We start from the raw sequence: 17,070 nt of genomic DNA, 5'->3' as shown, positions 1-17,070 counted from the left end.
ACTCATTTGTGCTGCTTTAACAGTACAGAAGGCAAGGATATACACAATGTGTTTTCATACATTATATATCAACGTTTCGGTAAATAGCAGAAAGGGAAAAGGGTAAAAAAGAAAGGAAGGAAAGCTTATCTTGTCCTCAGTAAGTAAAAAAGTGCAAGACTAGCATAATGACTTTAAATCTTCCTGTTAACTGACCATTGCCACACACAGCTGCTTTTTAGGTGGCAGACCGAAGAGGATAGGTATGAAGCTGCTACTACACAACATGATTTGTCTAAAGAGCTTGCACCGTACAGTACAGTATAAGTAGCATAGCTGTAGCCTGTTTAGGCTGTCAAGTAAATCCACCATTATAGGAGAGGGTTGCACCAGATGACCTTCTGAGGATCTTTACAACTTTAATTGTTCTATGATTCTTTTCTCAATTTTAATACACTCCAAAACACAATTTCAGCTTTACAAATTGTCATTCGCACCTAGAATTGTAACTGAAATGGTACAAAGCATGCAGGCTGCAGACTGGATTTTACCTGCCCTCTCTGCCAAACCTACTGACAGCAGATGGCCTGCTCCAGCTTTTGATGTCTGTGCATAAACAGAAAGGAAAGTTAGCAGCTTATCTTACTTACTTTTCTCCCTTCCAAAAGTACAAAATAAAAAATAGTTATTCAGAGGAAATCTGTGATGGACTAGGCAGTCTCTGCAGAGCATCCACACAGGGAAGCACTCTGCCTCTTCCTTGCAGAAGGTTTGTTGGATTTTGTCTTGCTGAAAGCTTGTTGGATTTTTTTTTTTCCTTCAGCTGTGTTACTTGGTTTAAGAGAAAGTGCTACCTCTCTCTGTCAACGTTCCTCCCTCGCCTTGACTTTGAAAGCACTTTGGAGCAGGTTCTCTTGCTTTTTGAGGACAGCACTGATGAAATAATTACCCAGAGTGAATTTGAGAGCAGAACATCATGGTCTCCTTTCCACAGGGACTGTTGCTCCCATTGTTATTTCCCATGGCCTGCATTACTGTTCCACCACAACAGCTGAAAAGAAAATACAGTGATTTGGCAACCTAAGATCAACAGTTTTCTTCATTTAATAAAAACATCTTCCATTATGGCTTGCTGCTCAGGCAAATAACTAGCAACTGAATAGAGAGAAATAATCAACTGCTTCATTCTTATTACCTTATGTTTCATTTGGGGAATCTGATGGTGGGATGGAGGAAAAGAAAGATAATAGCGTGCTGCTTTAAAAGAGAGGAAAATTTCCTAATCCAAAGTCTCAAGTCTTGTTTTATGCTGCTTTGGTTATTTATATTGGAAATTCCAAAATATCTGCAGTGTTCATAGAAACGCAAGTTAATTAAACTCTTTTTTTTTTTTCCACAAAAGCATTCTTTAGCACTAAGCACTAACTGATCAAAATTGCAGATGTAAATTAAACTTAGACTTACACGTGTTTCAGAATTTAGAGAGTCAAGAGAATAAAGGATCAGGCCTTTTAATTTTTTTTCATGTATTTGAATGAAATTTTTGTGTCTGTGCAGAGTCTCAAAAAGCATTTATCATCAAGGGATTTCTGTTGCGAGTAACTTAATTTCTCCTGTGATTTCTTATTTAACCACACAGACGTTTTACAATAAAAATCCTTCCTGTTATTGAGGATCAATTATGGGTCTTTATTCTGTCTGAGAGTTTGTCCATCAAATTATGGCACTGGCTCCCACAGGGGATTCAAATGCAAAGATTTCCTTGCAATTACTCTCCATTCAGTAATAACCATTTCTGTTAGTTCTCAAGCTAGACATCTCACGTTAGCTGTCAATGACAGCAGCAGGGAGAGTTCAATGTTCTCCTAAATTTAAATTGTTCATATATAAGTTAAAACAGTCTCTCACTGCTGTGTTAGATACGAGGAGAAAAAAAAGTCAAAAGTAAACAGCAGCCTCGAAGTTCCAAAGGTGTAATGACTGTGGGATCAAGCTTTTTAGAAAGTAAAAATTATCTCATACAAATCTACAAGAAATAAATATGTTTGAGCTGGAGAATTTTGGCATGGTCTTTGGCACTGCCAAGGGAAATACAATTTGCAGTACAGGTAGGCAAAAGACTCACCTGAGACACAGCATGCAAAATACAGGTATTGAGCTCTTTCTTTCTATAATGCCGGTCATACTACAAGTTGTTCATGCGGTAGCTTATTTTCATCTGACTGTGGGGTAAAGAAAACACATCTCAAGTAGCTCTAGATGATGAACAGAGCAAATTAACCAGCACAGATCTGGCGTGCCATGGCTAGGGCAGTCTAGCTCACTTTGAAGAGTAGATACACATTAAAGTTTTGTAAGCATTTCCCCAGTTTTTATGCAGCTAGTTATTACATATCAGAAGGTTGTGCTTTTATTCTGAGTTCATAGATAAGCTGGTCACTGATTCACCCAGGAGGGCTGTAACTTCCCTGCCCCGTGCTAGTGCTGCTTGCTGCACGCTGTGACGTGGGTGGTACGGGTCTGGCCATGCAGCTGTGGAGCTGCCAGTAGCCAAATCATGGCTATTTCCTTCCCTGCATGTTCTAGCAAGCTTTGAAAAACAGTTCTTTTTGTCTGATCCACTGTTAATAAACTAGATTTTCTGTAAATGGGTGGAAATCAATTTCCTTTCTTTCAGAATAAGCTGGTGCTGCCAGCTTGGCTAGAAACAGGGAAACATGTTGACATCAATCATGTCTATATGCCTTTGTACGCAGACTGTACACCATCACTAAGGCAAACACATATGTACATTCTCCTCATTCATTTGAAAAAGAAAAAAAAAAAGATTGCAGTGAAAAAAGAGAACAAGTTAGTTCCAAAAAATCCCTTTACATTGTACTTCGAATAATTAGGAATACATGGCTTTGCAGGGCCTATTGTATTGCTCCTGCTGCCTGGCAGTAGTATTGCATGCTTGCACCACCTACATGGCAGACTCACTTTATATTTTGCATGACTTATATTTGTCTCACCCTCTGTTTAAATCACTGCATCCAACATGAACCTGAATCAATGAATTTTTCAAATAGGAGAGTAAAGACTAATCACTGCACTGAGGTAATGACTAAGACACGTTAGAGAGGATGCACAGAGTAGCCTTCAGATGACTACAGATTGGAACACATCCCTCGTACTGTGAGATACCAGGAGCTCGAGCAATTTACTTAACCAAAGGAGAGGTCATGAGGTGGCTTGATTGCAGTGTGCAGGTAAATATGCAAGGAGCAGACTTTGGTAGTGAAGGCTTTTCAGTATCTATCACGTAAAGGTGTAAAGAGAATGATAATCTGGAAGTTTAACCTCATTAAATTCAGACCAAACCCAAAGCTCTTCCTTTTCAACAGCTTGGAACAGCACACATAGCATTGTGTGATGTTTCTCCACCACTAAAATCAAGACTGTTTACCAAAACGCTATGCTGTAGTATAAACAAGAGTAAACTCTGGTACCCCTGTGGTCTGTATTACATATTACTGAGATTGTCCCTTCTGATCTTTGAATCTTTCAAGCTAGGATGGGTTGGCTGCCCTTCAGCTAGCTTTCGCTGGCGCTCCCAGAAGCTTTAGCATTCTTCATCTCTTGCCAAGCAACAACTAGAGGAACAGGGAATTCCTTCCTGACTTTGCAGCTCTCAAATAAAATCAAGTGCATTATTTCCTTTGTGAGCCTTAAAGCAAAAAGCTTCTTTAATCGATAGGAGTATAAGGTAGTTCCCAGCAGCAGCAGCAAAAAGAGCAGAGAAAGTGTACTTTCACAGAGCGAGTGTGACCTTGCACGGCCCAACCTTTAGCTACCCTGTACTTGGAGAGGTGACTGTGGACAAGGGCTAGGGACAAAGAATAGGCAGTGGAGAGGCAGAAATCTGAGAGTAACCTGTTGCTAGTAGAGAGGTCAGTGATAACCACACAGTCTTGTGCCAAGAAGTGCAGGAAGGAGGCAGGTGTATTGGTATTTATCTCTTTTTATATCACTTTACTGTCATCACGGCAAAGACCAAGGAGAAGCTTGAGTTTCTTAGACACCTCTATGATTTTTATATTAAAGAAACTTGCTTCTTCTATCTTTTTGAGGGCTAGTGACACCTGATACGATTATGCACTAACGCAACTCCACTTCTGTCCCACCCATGTGCCTGCCGACTGCCCACTGATAACTTTTCAATGAGAATTTAACTGCTCTTGACAAAGAAGTAAAGTATCAGAGATGTGACATTTCCACTAGGTTTCATGGGAATCAGTGGCTGGGTAGAGGAAAGAGACAAACATGTACTGATGCTAAGGAAGAGGCTGTTGAAGTTGAGACCCTTCCTAATTTCCAAGAGGCAGGGCCTTGCCAACTGACAAGGCACAGACGTATGCTCCATATTTGTATAACATATCCTTTACATGAACATAGAAGCTATTATACACATGGAATCACAGAATCATTAAGGTTGGAAGAGATCATCAATATCATCTGGTCCAACCATCCCCCTACCACTACTATCACCCACTAAACCATGTCCCTAAGCACCACGTCCAACCTTTCCTTGAACACCCCCAGGGACGGTGACCCCACCACCTCTCTGGGCAACCTGTTCCAATGCCTGACTGCTCTTTCTGAGAAGACATTTCTCCTCATTTCCAACCTGAACCTCCCCTGGTGCAACTTGAGGCCATTCCCTCTAGTCCTATCACTAGCATGAGCAACTGGATCCACCAGTTGGCCAGTGGGCACAGTTCACACAGTTTTTCACTTGGCAAAGTGTTTGCAGGATCAAGGTCTTATCTTGTAACCATTCATTAAAGCGTATTGACTAACTTCAGTGGGTGAAAGGAAGTGCCTGATTAGTTTGTACATTGTCTTCTGTGTAATTATTTACACATCTCAGAAGGGAATGTAAATTGTTAGTCTTCTATTCAACAGCACATTAAGCTCTGCTAATATATAAAGCATCTGCTTGATATATGCAATGAACTCCCTCACTGTATTTCTCAGAAAAGTAACAATCAAACCAAGATATAATATCCCAGAGTAATATGGTCGAAACTAATATGCTGTAGTGTTTCCAAACCTGTTAGTAAATGGTTCAGTCCATTGTCAAAGACCCCCTGTGGGGGCATGCAGGAGAATCGTGTGAGAACCCTCTTATCTGTTGTCACTTTGCTTACCGCGCCTCCATCAGCTCCATTCCTCGGGTACCAATGTACTGAAGTCAAAGTTCTTTGTCTCTTTCTTAGTTTAGAATCCAAGTAATTATGTTTTTATCAGAAACACTACTTTTGCTTTTTCATATTCACAATGTTAGTTTTTGTATTCTTGCACATTTATTTATTTTTCAGGGTTCTCCATCTCAAACGTCTTATTAAAATCAGGAAAGGTAAACAGGAGTATCCCTATCTATCAATTGAAAAGTCATTGCTATATTGGAATGAGACCTGAGGTGTATTTGTATTGGATGTGGGGGACAACAGCACCACAGTGTTAATAAATATATATAACTTTTAGAACAAATAACTGGTAATCCAAATAATTCTTTCTTGCCATTCATCAGCTTGAGTGATAGAGAAGAATTCACTCATGTCTGCAAAATAACATGACTCATTAGGCTTGGGAAGCTTTTTTATTTAATTTGGAAAAAAAAATGAGGACTGTGAGACCCAGCACTGTTGATCTTTCTTTTTTCAGGATGTCTGTGAAATGGAGTCAGACATAGATGCAGCGTTCCTAAAAGCATGCAATTTCTCTATTAGTACAATATTTCAAATACAAAGATCTCCAAAGTCTGGAGAAAATATGTTAATTTCCCTAAAAAATAGTTTTAGTACATCCAGAAAGGAATCATAAATGCCATGGCCACTTCAAGGAAAAAAGTCATGTCAATAAAAAGCTGTTCAAGATCTTTTGGAAGGGTAACTTGATTTCTGTGTGCTGTGTAAGACTTGGCACAGTTTTATTCCAGCAGAACCATGTCTCTCTCTATCACTTCCCAGGCCCTTTTACCACTCTCTTGTCCTCCTTCCATTCTCTGTACCACAAGTGCCAATCTCCAGGCATCTTCTCGATGTCACCACCTGCCTTTATAAATTCATGCACTTACTCTGGCACTAGGATACCAGGCGTGTATCTTCTGTCTCCTGCCAGACCACCTGAACTCCACCCTTACAACAACAATAAGCTCGACTTACCCATACAAACAACATTACTGTAACTCAGATCTGCATCTGACTCAGCCATAGCTAGAGCCCAGCAGGACAGATATCGTGGTTATCTTCCTCAGGCTTCATCCACCACATACCCGACCTGGCACTGAGAGCTGGGGGATCTGCTTAGGTTCTGGGAGGAAGCAGTGGTGCAAGGGGCCAACACTGAGATCTCAGCACATGATGCTACTTGCCGTGGTTTTTCGGGACCAATGTGTTAGTATGGACGTTTTACAAAGCTGTGTCAGCAAGACTCTGAGAAGGATATGAGAAAGCCATGGACAACTGTGGATGCTCTAGACTATGGGGGTACAATGTGTCTATTAAAAGAAATCAGATCACGTCCTTTCTCAGGATGTGCACACGCCCTTCAATGCAAAGCAGTTCTCCGGGGAAACATCTGGGCAATCCCCCTTTTCCAGAAGGCAATTCGTTTTCCTGAAGGAGGGCAGCGATCCATTCATTGTGGTGGACAAGGGGACACGGTGGGGAGGCAGGGCTTGGAAGAAGGTGATCAGAGGCTGGAAACCGAGCAGGCTGCTGCCTCCCACGTTGGCCCGCTTTCATCTTTTGATGTTTATTTTCCGGGCTTGCCGCCAGCAGCTGTGTGTTCTGCCAACAATGCCGCGCTGCTGGGCATGCCCTGCACGGCGCCCCCGGCCCGCTGCTCCTGGGTGACGCTGCCCATTGCTGGGCTGTGAGCCGCCGTGGTGGCCGAAGCAGCCCTGAGCTGCCGCACGGAGCGCGTTGCCCTAGCCCACCTCGCCCTGCTCCTTGCTTCTCAGCGGGCTGCTGATCGATCGTGGCTCTGCGTGAGAAATTGCCTGACCCTTGCAAGCTCTGCAGCTCTGGCTCCGAGCTCCTTTGCCCACTCCCTTCTCCAGGGTTTATCCCGTCTCCACCCTAGAGCAATTCTGAGAAAGCAAATGCAAGCTTAAATCAAACTTTTTTTCTATTCCAAACAGTACTTCATGACGGGACATGAAGTTAGGCAAGGCACACATTTTTCCCCTTGCTCCTAGCATCTCATCAATCACATACGAAACCTCAGTTAGTGCATCAGGAGTGGTAAAACTGAATTGGAGTTCAGCAAAGCAAAGCAGTACCCTTTCAATTTCGGCTGATGTAGCAGGCTTCTCCGCAGACCCAACATCTCTACTCTGTGTCCAGAAGTCTCTGTGTCTGCGAGAATCGTGGTGCAGCTATAGTGGTAGGACTTTCCTAGGCTAGAGTGAAAAAGTGCTTCTTCTAGCCCACAGTAATACACAGCCCAAGGTCTGCCCATGGAAGTCAGGGCAGTCATCGAAGTGTGATCGTTCGATGCTGCCTCCTGTCTTCCAGGCCTTTTCTCTTCAGGCTGGAGCTAGACAAACACCCCTCTTTCCTTCAGCCAGGAGGAGGAGGAGAATCAATGATGGAAAATCTAAGATATCATCAAGGAAAGATAGCTGGAGAAAACAAATAAGTACTTTCATTATCCTGTTGAGGAAATCTTGGCATCTGTGGATAAATCCTGTCAGGAAAGGATACCTTGAAGCAAAAAGGATGATGAGCATGTGCTACGTAAATCATGGGATCTGGGAAGAGGGACCTCTACAGAACAGAAGCGACAATTCTGGGGAAGGTGGAGCAAGCTCCAGCAAGTGTGGAGCCTTAAATAACCCCATCAGCAGGTCAGCTGGCTTCGTGTAGCTGGGCACCTTGAGCTAGTGCTAGCTGGCCCTCACAGGCCTCTGGCTGTTGCCTCCACACAAAATCTGCTGCAGCATGGTCATCCAGTAGCTTGCAAGCATACCCGCTAAATTTACAGGACCAAAAGTTGTACCTTGCCCAAATGAATAGAAAGCAAACTTGCACTTAAATACGAGAACTTCAGGTATCAGAAGAAAGCTTTTTGCAACGTTGACCTGAACAGCCAGCACACCTGCCCTGGCTGGGGACTGCCCCTCAAAGAAAAGGAAAGGCTGCTGAACTGTGTGGGACCAAGACTGGGAGACGTAGATCCAAAGCAGGTTTTTCATCTGGACTAACTGAACATGACTGGAAGCAGCAGGGAATGAAATAAAACACTGGCAGAGGAAGAGCTTGGAAGCAGTTACTTGCTTTCTCCTTCAGCTCTTTGCTTTCTACTGCCTGCGCTGGTGCAGCTGAGCTGGGGGAAGAGCTAGAAGCCTTTCTGGATTGTTCTGAAGCTGAGTCATATGGGTGGATGAAATAAGGACATCTGTGGTGCTCCTTTCTCCATTATTGCATACCCTGAATGAGCATTGGCACCACGGCTGAAACATCGGCTTTCTGATTCAGTTGCAGTCCTCCACTTCGCACGGGAGTTAATGGTGATTCCTCCTGCTGGGCAAAGGACAGCCAGGCTCCAGGACAGCTTCAGGCAGGCACAGCCCATACAGTGACATTCAAAAGTACTCTGACATGTCCAAGCATGACCCAAGACTGCAGGATGTGGTCTTGATCTTTCTTTTAATAAGCAATACAAAACAACTGCTAGAACCGGTCCCCTGTCTACCCTCTTTTGCTTACATGCTGTTCATTAAGTAGCTTCCATTCATCCTGAGAGTCTCGAATTCTCCTCTTGCAAGTGCAAGGAAGGTATCATTTGAAAATATTTTCCTTTGAAATGTATTTATTTGTGATCTGTAAATCTACTCTGGGGCTCTATTACTAACTTGTGAATTGACATACTTTTATTTTTGTTACCAGTAAACAGCATCCACTGTGACCTTAAAATGACATGGGCTGAAGGTTTTGAGCATGAGGTAGACAATTTCGGAAAGCCAGTGCTTAGCTTTTCTGAAAACCAGGTCCCTTTTTAAGGTATTTCAAACCAAACACATAAAAGCAAAGAAACCCCAAATCATTAATTACTTTTGAAAATTTTAGCCAGGGAACACTTTTTTAGTGCTGGTTGAGGAGTCATTAATTATCATGGCACTGAATGTAATAACAAACCAGACCTCCCCAATGGGCAAAGGCAAACCACTTCTCTTCTAGATTTTTTTTTTATGGCAATAATAAAACATATTATTACGCACCTCCAACCACGAATGTTCTCCAAGCAACTTGATATTAAAACCCAAATCATCTGACTGGATGAGTTTTTACAGATCGTTACAGCAGGGCAAGCCAGGAATGTTATTAGAGTGGCCTGAGGCACAGTACTATTCCGTGGAAAACGAATAACAGTTAAAAATTTGAAGTGTTCCAGAATTCATTTTCTCAAAGGGGATTTGTGGCACTGTTGGGAGATTAGAGCCATTCCTACTCAACCAGCTATACTCCCTGTGAGCCCTTCGTTTGTGCCTGTTTCATCCGAACGGTCAGGTTTCTTTCACTGTGGCAGAATACAAATGTGAGCTGGCTCTTCTGTTGTCTGGGCTTGTTTAGTTTTTCCTCCTTTCTTCAGCAGCAATGCATTTGCATAGTTTTCCAGGCTACAGCAGCAGCAGTAGGAAAAGGTTGGGCTGAAATCCAGTTAATGCCACTCCAATATGCTCCAGGTTTGCATTTCAGTACTCGGTCCTTGTGATCGTACTCTGTACTACAAGATCTGCCTCCGTGCTTTGCAAGATTCAACATGGAAGCCCCTTTTTTTTTTTTTTTGGTATAGCACTTTTCATCTGCAGATGTCACTGCTTGTTGGTAAGAGGATAAGCAAAAGGATGTGTATCTCAGCTATCCGTGCTGCCTCCTGCGTCCTCAGAAGAGACCTCTGTGTACATCTGTGTGGGGTGACTCTGCCACCCTAGGAGTGATGCAGCTTTTAAAATGCTACAGGTAGTGCAGATCTAACACCAGAACAAACAGGGTTGCATTTTTGCACATCTTCGTCAGTTTTAGAATGAAATTGAGGTGCAAACAAGTAAAGACTCAAAAGGCATGGCCAAAGTTTTTTGAAATTTAGGTCTGAGACCTGTGTAGTTGCATTAAAACTTCTGTTTGTTCCCCAGGTCTTGGGGACACCTGACTGTCAGCAAGATCTTAGTATAAGTTGAAGCAGCCAAGCAGTCCCCTGGAGTCTGCACAGGCCATATTCCTGCTGTGGCAGAACCTGCCAGGAGCTGGGCGATCTTATGGCTGGTGCCTTCAGTCCCCGTGGAGACTCCCACACTTTTGGCAAAGAAGTTTTGAACTTGGTCTGTGATCTCAGAACACTGATGGTCAGTGATGTAAGGCTGAGGATCTAGATTTCTTACATAAAAATCTGATTATAATTAGCAATGTTCAGTGTTAGTGGCTACTGCTGACAGCTAAACATAAAGATTGAAAAAAACGTTGAAATGGTTCATACAATGTCAAAACACCCGAATGATTTAAATTAAATGATCCTGTGTCCGTGCGTGTGCATGTGTGTATAGATAAATATAAATAAGTAATCAAAAGCATGAAGGTAGTAAAAAAAGAGAGAATGTCTTTTTTTTTTTTTTAATCTCCATCAAGAAACATAGAAAATATGGTGTATTCGTTTATGTCTTTGGGATTTTGTGTGTGTGTGTCGAAGGAAAAATATGAACTGGGAAATACAACTAAAGTTGTAATTAAGAAGAGCTGTAGAAATGAAAATTAAAGACAAATAGAGAGCAAAAGGGATGGAATATTAATAAACATACAAATCATGTAAATCCAGTGTCATTTATGTTAGGATCAACTAGATTAATGTTAAAATCAGCACTTATTTCTCTTCCAGAGCTGTCTGGATTTACTACAGATTGGACATTACAAGCTTGGGTATCTCCAAGGATGGAGACTCCACAACCTCTCTGGGCAACCTGTCACTGGACAGCACTGAGAAGAGCCTGCCTCCTTCATTGTCTCTCACCAGGTGTTTGTGCAGACTGAGGAGATCCCCTCTGAGACTCTTCTTCTCCAGGCTGAGCAGCCTCACCCCTCTCAGCCTCTCCTCACGTGAAAGAGGCTCCAGTCAAAAAAAAAAAAAAAAATCAGAGAAGCTGAGAAAGTATTAGTTGTGGATTTCAAACCTAGAAGGGAAGGAAATTGTTTTAAATGTGCTGTGTTTTCAGACTGTTTATTGATGACTTATTTTTAAGCACGCAGGGAGGCTTTTATCACATGTTCACCTAAGTGGTAGCTATTCATTTTCTAAACTAGTTTTCTTTTTCTAGGCTTTAACTCCTAGGTTAGAAGAGGATGTATTACCCTACCTCATCACTGACACAACGGAAGCCTAGGTGACCGGGCAGGACACCTGGCCTTCAGGTATAGGATTAGGTAAGACAAACTTCCTGATCCCCCACGTCACACAGCCACGTACCCACACCCACTGGTCTGGCCATGTCATTAGCACTGACCAAGCACGTAGCTCTTCCCAAGCCTGCACAGCTGGGCAGCGATGCACCTCTGCTGTGGCTGTGCTTGCTCGAGGAAAGGCTAGGCCCTGCTCCACCCTTTGTGCGTCGCCCCGTGTTGTTGGAGTGCTAGCAGGGAGCTCTGGGGCATTGCTTCTGTTTCCCAGAGCCATACCGCACCGTTCGGGAAGTTTTTTCAGAACTTTCTCTAGCTGCTCTTGTGGACTTCAAATGGGATTGACTTTGGTTAAGTCACTCGGGTTGCAAAATGGGCTGAACTACTAACCACATGTCTCGTCAGACCTTCGCTTCACCAGAGAGCATTTCGGTGAGTGTCATGCTTCGCTGCCAGCTACACAGACTATTTTTGCACCTAGGATAGAGCCTGCTTTTAGGACATGTCTATCAGGACCAACATCGACTCCAGGAATGTAGACACAGACATGTCTGAAAAAGCAAGCAGCAAGTTATGGTTGTTTTCAAGCCTCTTCTGAGGCAAGAGGAGGCCTCAGGGGTACATCTCAAAGTGTAAAACAATGACCAGATTAAAGGAGATTTAAAGCACAGATTAAAGGAGCCCTTATTAGAGTACACATTAGAAGAAGTAGGACAACTAGAATATTTTCTCAGGATGTGCTCAGAACCACACAGGAATTGTTTCAAAGAGCAGTAGCTTATAACTAAAAGAGACAGTTTGAAGTGTTTTTGGACATCATGTGTCTCTTGTCTTTACCACAGCTTTAGTCTTGCATGGACAAATAGTCCAATTCCAGCACAAGGGGCATTTACTTTCTTATTAAACTATGCAGTTTGTATGTTGACATTGTCTGAAGCAATGGTGCCTACTAGATTTTTATGCTCTGACTCTTACGACCCCTCTTCTCCACCCTCCTTGTGTTGAATGCCCATTTGGGTTAACCTAAACATATTGCCTGGGTGACAGGAAATCATATGGTCAAATAATAATACTGGTTCCAATGCTCAGTTTTCTAAGCAATCCTATTATCTTCAGCTGGGCTATTTACAGGGATAACGACCACTCTTGTAGTAAAGGAATGCACTATTAGATTTTTTTATTTATAGCTGGCAAGTAGATGGCCTTTTAGCTGGAAATATCCCTAAGTTGTGAGTAGCTATATGACTATAATAAGATTTACTTGAGGAAACTTAAACATTCAAGCTGATCTCTCCTTAAAACATAAATGTCAGAGTAGCTGAGATAACTAACTCCCACTGATTCCAGTGAAATAGATACTAATTACCCTTTGAGGATTTGAACCTGGAGCATAACAGAAGGCAAAATGTAACTTAAAGAAATATATAATAGAAAAAGTATTATGACATTATAAAAATAGCTTGCATTGCTGTTGTACTGAATATTCTGCACTTAGATGTTTTCTTAAAAAGATTTACAAGATTTATAAATCTGGTTCTACAACATTTTAGAATTCAAATCTGGGATAGACCGTCCTTTATATTGCAGCAATCTCCTGAATTTACTTTAAATCAGTTCAGTTTACAAGAACAGACATGTTTTTTTTCAACAGGCTCTATTTTCTCCTATATGCATTTGATAATACATGCTACAGGACTACTCAATTGCTACCAAAAAGACTGCTTCTGCAAGTTCTAAAAGCTGGCTGTGAAAACAGCTTATTGCAGTACCTGTTGGAGCCAACAGACCATTGTCTTAGGAACAAGACAATTAATTTTTGATGTTAGCTAACAGCTGTGTGAAACTTCTAAAGAAATTGTCAATAGTCAGCATTTAACTCAGTGAGACAAGAAGATGCAGCCCACGAGGCTAGTCCCAAAATCTAGTTGACTTTGGCCCACTAACTCAAGTCTTCCTGTTTAGGCACAAAACACTGCAGTTACAAACACCCAGCTTATGCCTGCAGACAGACATTGAACTCTCCAATTGCCTAGATGACACACAAAACTTTTGGTGTTCTTTTGAGTGAGACAGTTTTAGACGTACTGGGCTTAGCTCTGAATCTGAATATCCTTCCCTTGGATTTAACAGAACGTAACAGCTTCTCAGATGCCTTTGTAGTCTCACCTTGTGAAATGAAAATATTCAGCCAGCTTTTCATGCTCTTCTTCATTGTACCTATTGTATCACTTATCAATCTGCTGAAGGCTATGTATTAGAATCCTCGGAAGGACTGCTGTGTCTCATATGCATCAAAATCCCCCAAACCACCCAGGTAAAATATAGACAGTAAATCCCAGCTGCCCATTCAGAACTGGACCCGAATCCATCTTTCCTTGGGTCTGGCCTAGGCTTTTTGAGTGAAGATTACTACAGTGCCATCTAGTGCCACTTTGCCGATCCTCGCATATGCTGCATAGCATTTCTGAGGGCATCGCTCTGTATTCATTACTTCTAGCTCTGAATACTCTTAGATCTTGAAAATGCAGTCCACTTCCTCGGGAACATTCCCTCCTCGTCCCATCTTTTTTCAGGGAAGTCATAATATAGATTATATATATTTCTATAACAGACCTTTCAGCAATGCTATGCAATAAAATTGGCACCGAGCAGTGTGACTGTGTGGAATGGGGAAGGAACCGGAGATTATCTTGCAAAGACCATGTGTTCCCTAATCTTCAAAATGTGCAACTTTTAAAAATAGGAATGTGGAAGTTGCTTGGTAAAGTAAGCTTAGAGAAGGGGTCTGATGCCTTCTGGCATGGCCAGTCTGGGTGCTGGAGAGTACCAGGGAGGTGAGGGGAGGTATCCCCAAATGCAAAGATGATTTCTATGCACAAAATAGCGAAAAAGCTATTATTTTCCTTATAAATATGGGAAGCAATCTCTGTTGAAAAATCCATAGAGGTTCCCACACCCCAGGAGATGAAAAACTCTTCAAAACTTTCTATGCAATTCTATTAAAAATGTAGCTGATTCATGTAGCAACACTCCCTGTCAACTCACCCAGGTCTCCCGCGTTCCCAGACAAGGAGCCCTGAGAGGATCCTGGTACAGGCATGGGAGGAGAGCTGCCCTAAAGTAGCCATAGATGAAGAAGTTACCCAACAGGCAGCTTTTGAATTTCTGCAGGCTGAAGCAAGGCAGCATGCCTCAAGACAGCTAATGCCATATTTCTGAAGTCTTTTTAAAGTAATAATACACAGAAGGTCTTAGTGAGAAACCAATGGGAAATAAGCACTTATGGACTTGTGAAAATCATGCCGGGTTCCTGTCTACATCTGCAGAAGCTTTTAAGTCTGACCTCAGGACATCTTGTGGTCAAGTAAACGTGCTTTGCTAAATGTGACACTCATTTTGTGCGCTGTGGTACAATGTGACCTGTGGCCTGTGTGATTAAAAGTAGCTGCTGTCGCCAGATGTTCCACGTGTCTCCCCAGGCTGCTTATTTAGGGTGCTGGCACCATGTACCACCACGCGGTCCAGCACCAAGCAGGCAAATGACTCTTTCCGTTTCTTGAAGAGCTATAATGTTGGGGTGTTTATCTGAAACAGTCTGAGGCCATGTCCATGATAACAACTGGAGGATGGATAATTTCAGGTATATGGCAGGTTCCATTTAGACCAGTAAAGTCTGGTCTGTGATTTCTCTCATCTTACAATCATTGTAGTTCAAGAACTATACTGGGATTGCTCTTGAAAAGTCCTACTGACACTCCCAGCATTCTCATTTTCATAGCACCTTCAATACTGATCTAAAATTAGACTCTGTTCCTGAACTGAATATATTGCTCTTCAATACGCAAGCCACAAATCGACAAAAAAATCCGTCTCATATACTTAGTGCTGAATTAGCTTGAAATAAGACAAAAAGATTTACTTTTTGCCACATCTAAGGTCATAAAGTAAATAATAAAAATGTTTTCCGTGCAGTCTGCTTGAAAGTTTTTGCACCTTATTAGCCATCAGAGCAAATTTTGCCTGGTAGCAGAACTATAGGTAAGATAGTAAAATCTGTAACAGAAGTAATATTACAAAACTCTAAGTTAAATAAATATGTATCAAGAAATTAATGCAATCTACAAATCCAGATGTATTATTGCTATTTTTTTTTGACTTAGAAATAGGTATAAGCTTTCACATACTTGATATAAATGTCTAGACCTTATCTTACTTGAGTGAATTCATGTCTGTTTAATAAGCAGAATGGTGCCAACAATTTTATAGAAAGCCCCACATGTTTTTTTTTCCTCTGGAATGTCTCCAAGCAAGTCACACTCTTCAGAAAAAAAAAATGTTTGGCCCTGATCCTGAAAAGACTTATGTATGTGTCAAGTTTTACATGCTGCAAAGAGCCCCATTGATTTAAATAGAGCCACTCACAAAGCAAAATGTTAAGCATCTGCACACATTTCACCAGGTTTAGGATCTTTGTTTGAAATGCATTTATATGTTCTTAACCGTCCTTCCTAATGGGCCTTTTGTCTCTGTGCAGTCGATACAGCCCACTGTTCGGTTTTTGTGTACCCAACACCTTCTGTTAACTGTTGTATTATTACTTCAGCCTGAATTTGCTGGACCATTTCACAAGATCCTGTAAACCGTGCAAGAGGAACTGCAAGTCTGTGCCTACCTCGCCTATGCCTTCTGCAGATCAAGAGTGCAATACACTGTCCTTATGACAATATTAATAGAACTCTGTGAGTTAATGAGAGATAGAAGAATTTGATCCAACAAAAAGTGTCTAAAATCCACTCAGCAGGAATAGGGATGTCCCCCCACGAATGACAATAACTTTCATTTTTAAAAAGTTTCTAGTGCTGTTCCTGAAAAAACAAAATAACAACAAAAAAAAAAAACCTCTGATGTGATTTGAGAATGACACAGTCTAGTACCATCTTCCTGAGTCTGCAAAAGATAATTCCAGTCTGCTGCTGCCAAAGCCTTCTCAAATTGCAAAGAAGTGAAAAATGACAGAGTTTAAACTGATATGAGAAGACAGTTTTTGGATTTTGCCAGGTAAGTCTTATAGAACGACAGTGAATCTAAGGTCTTCCTAAAGTCTTTGAGGTGAGTGGATAAGCTATTTTGGAGGTGCCCACCATCTATCTTGGATAGTGCTCAAGTCAGAGAACAGAAAAGAGTGACTTATAATCACGTCTGACTGCCACCCACTTGGAACATGTCACAGAAACTAGGGATAAAAAAGTCTGATACAGTTTAATTTAGGGACATTTGCACTGAATTTTACTTCACACTCTACATTAGCTCTGATAAGAGTCTCAATTTTAGGACTGTGCTAAATATGTCTTAGCAGATAAACATACCAAATATGCAAGCAAACTACACAGACTTAACTCTTTTTTTAAAGGTCAGGACTGCATTCCTTTTGTGTCTAGAAAACATTTCACACAGTTTGTGAGCACCGCCTATGATACACAAAAAAGAGCTGATTGACAGCGTCACAGTTAAGCACAGTACACAACTGTCTCATTCTTTTAAATGTCAAATAGATGTTCCACTCTGGTATATTTCAAACTTGTTAAGAGACTTAGATATAACAGGTGTAGATCAATTTTTCACTGTCAAGCAATAAATATAACTTAAGAAACAA

General features: G+C 41.6%; 1 protein-coding gene across 4 annotated transcripts in view; it reads right to left on the bottom strand.

The window, feature by feature from the left end:
- Window positions 1-859: 859 nt before the first annotated feature.
- CRIPT (CXXC repeat containing interactor of PDZ3 domain) overlaps window positions 860-17,070 on the bottom strand; it is a 65,421-nt gene continuing 49,210 nt past the window's right edge. Inside the window, exon 6 of one of the 4 annotated variants that reach the window (XM_080588266.1) lies at window positions 860-1,030. In XM_080588266.1, coding sequence (XP_080444392.1) covers window positions 1,011-1,030 — 20 coding nt within the window. In that variant the 3' untranslated portion in view covers window positions 860-1,010. Of the gene's footprint in view, window positions 1,031-2,178; window positions 2,202-7,091; window positions 7,118-11,090; window positions 11,195-17,070 lie in introns of those variants that run through there. The other 3 variants (XM_080588268.1, XM_080588267.1, XM_080588264.1) reach the window with 3 other exon arrangements.

Source organism: Anser brachyrhynchus (genome assembly GCF_964034855.1).
Source record: "Anser brachyrhynchus genome assembly, chromosome: 3".
NCBI lineage: Eukaryota > Metazoa > Chordata > Aves > Anseriformes > Anatidae > Anser > Anser brachyrhynchus.
Note: the sequence above shows the minus strand (reverse complement) of the source record. Positions and strands in the feature narration are given on the sequence as shown.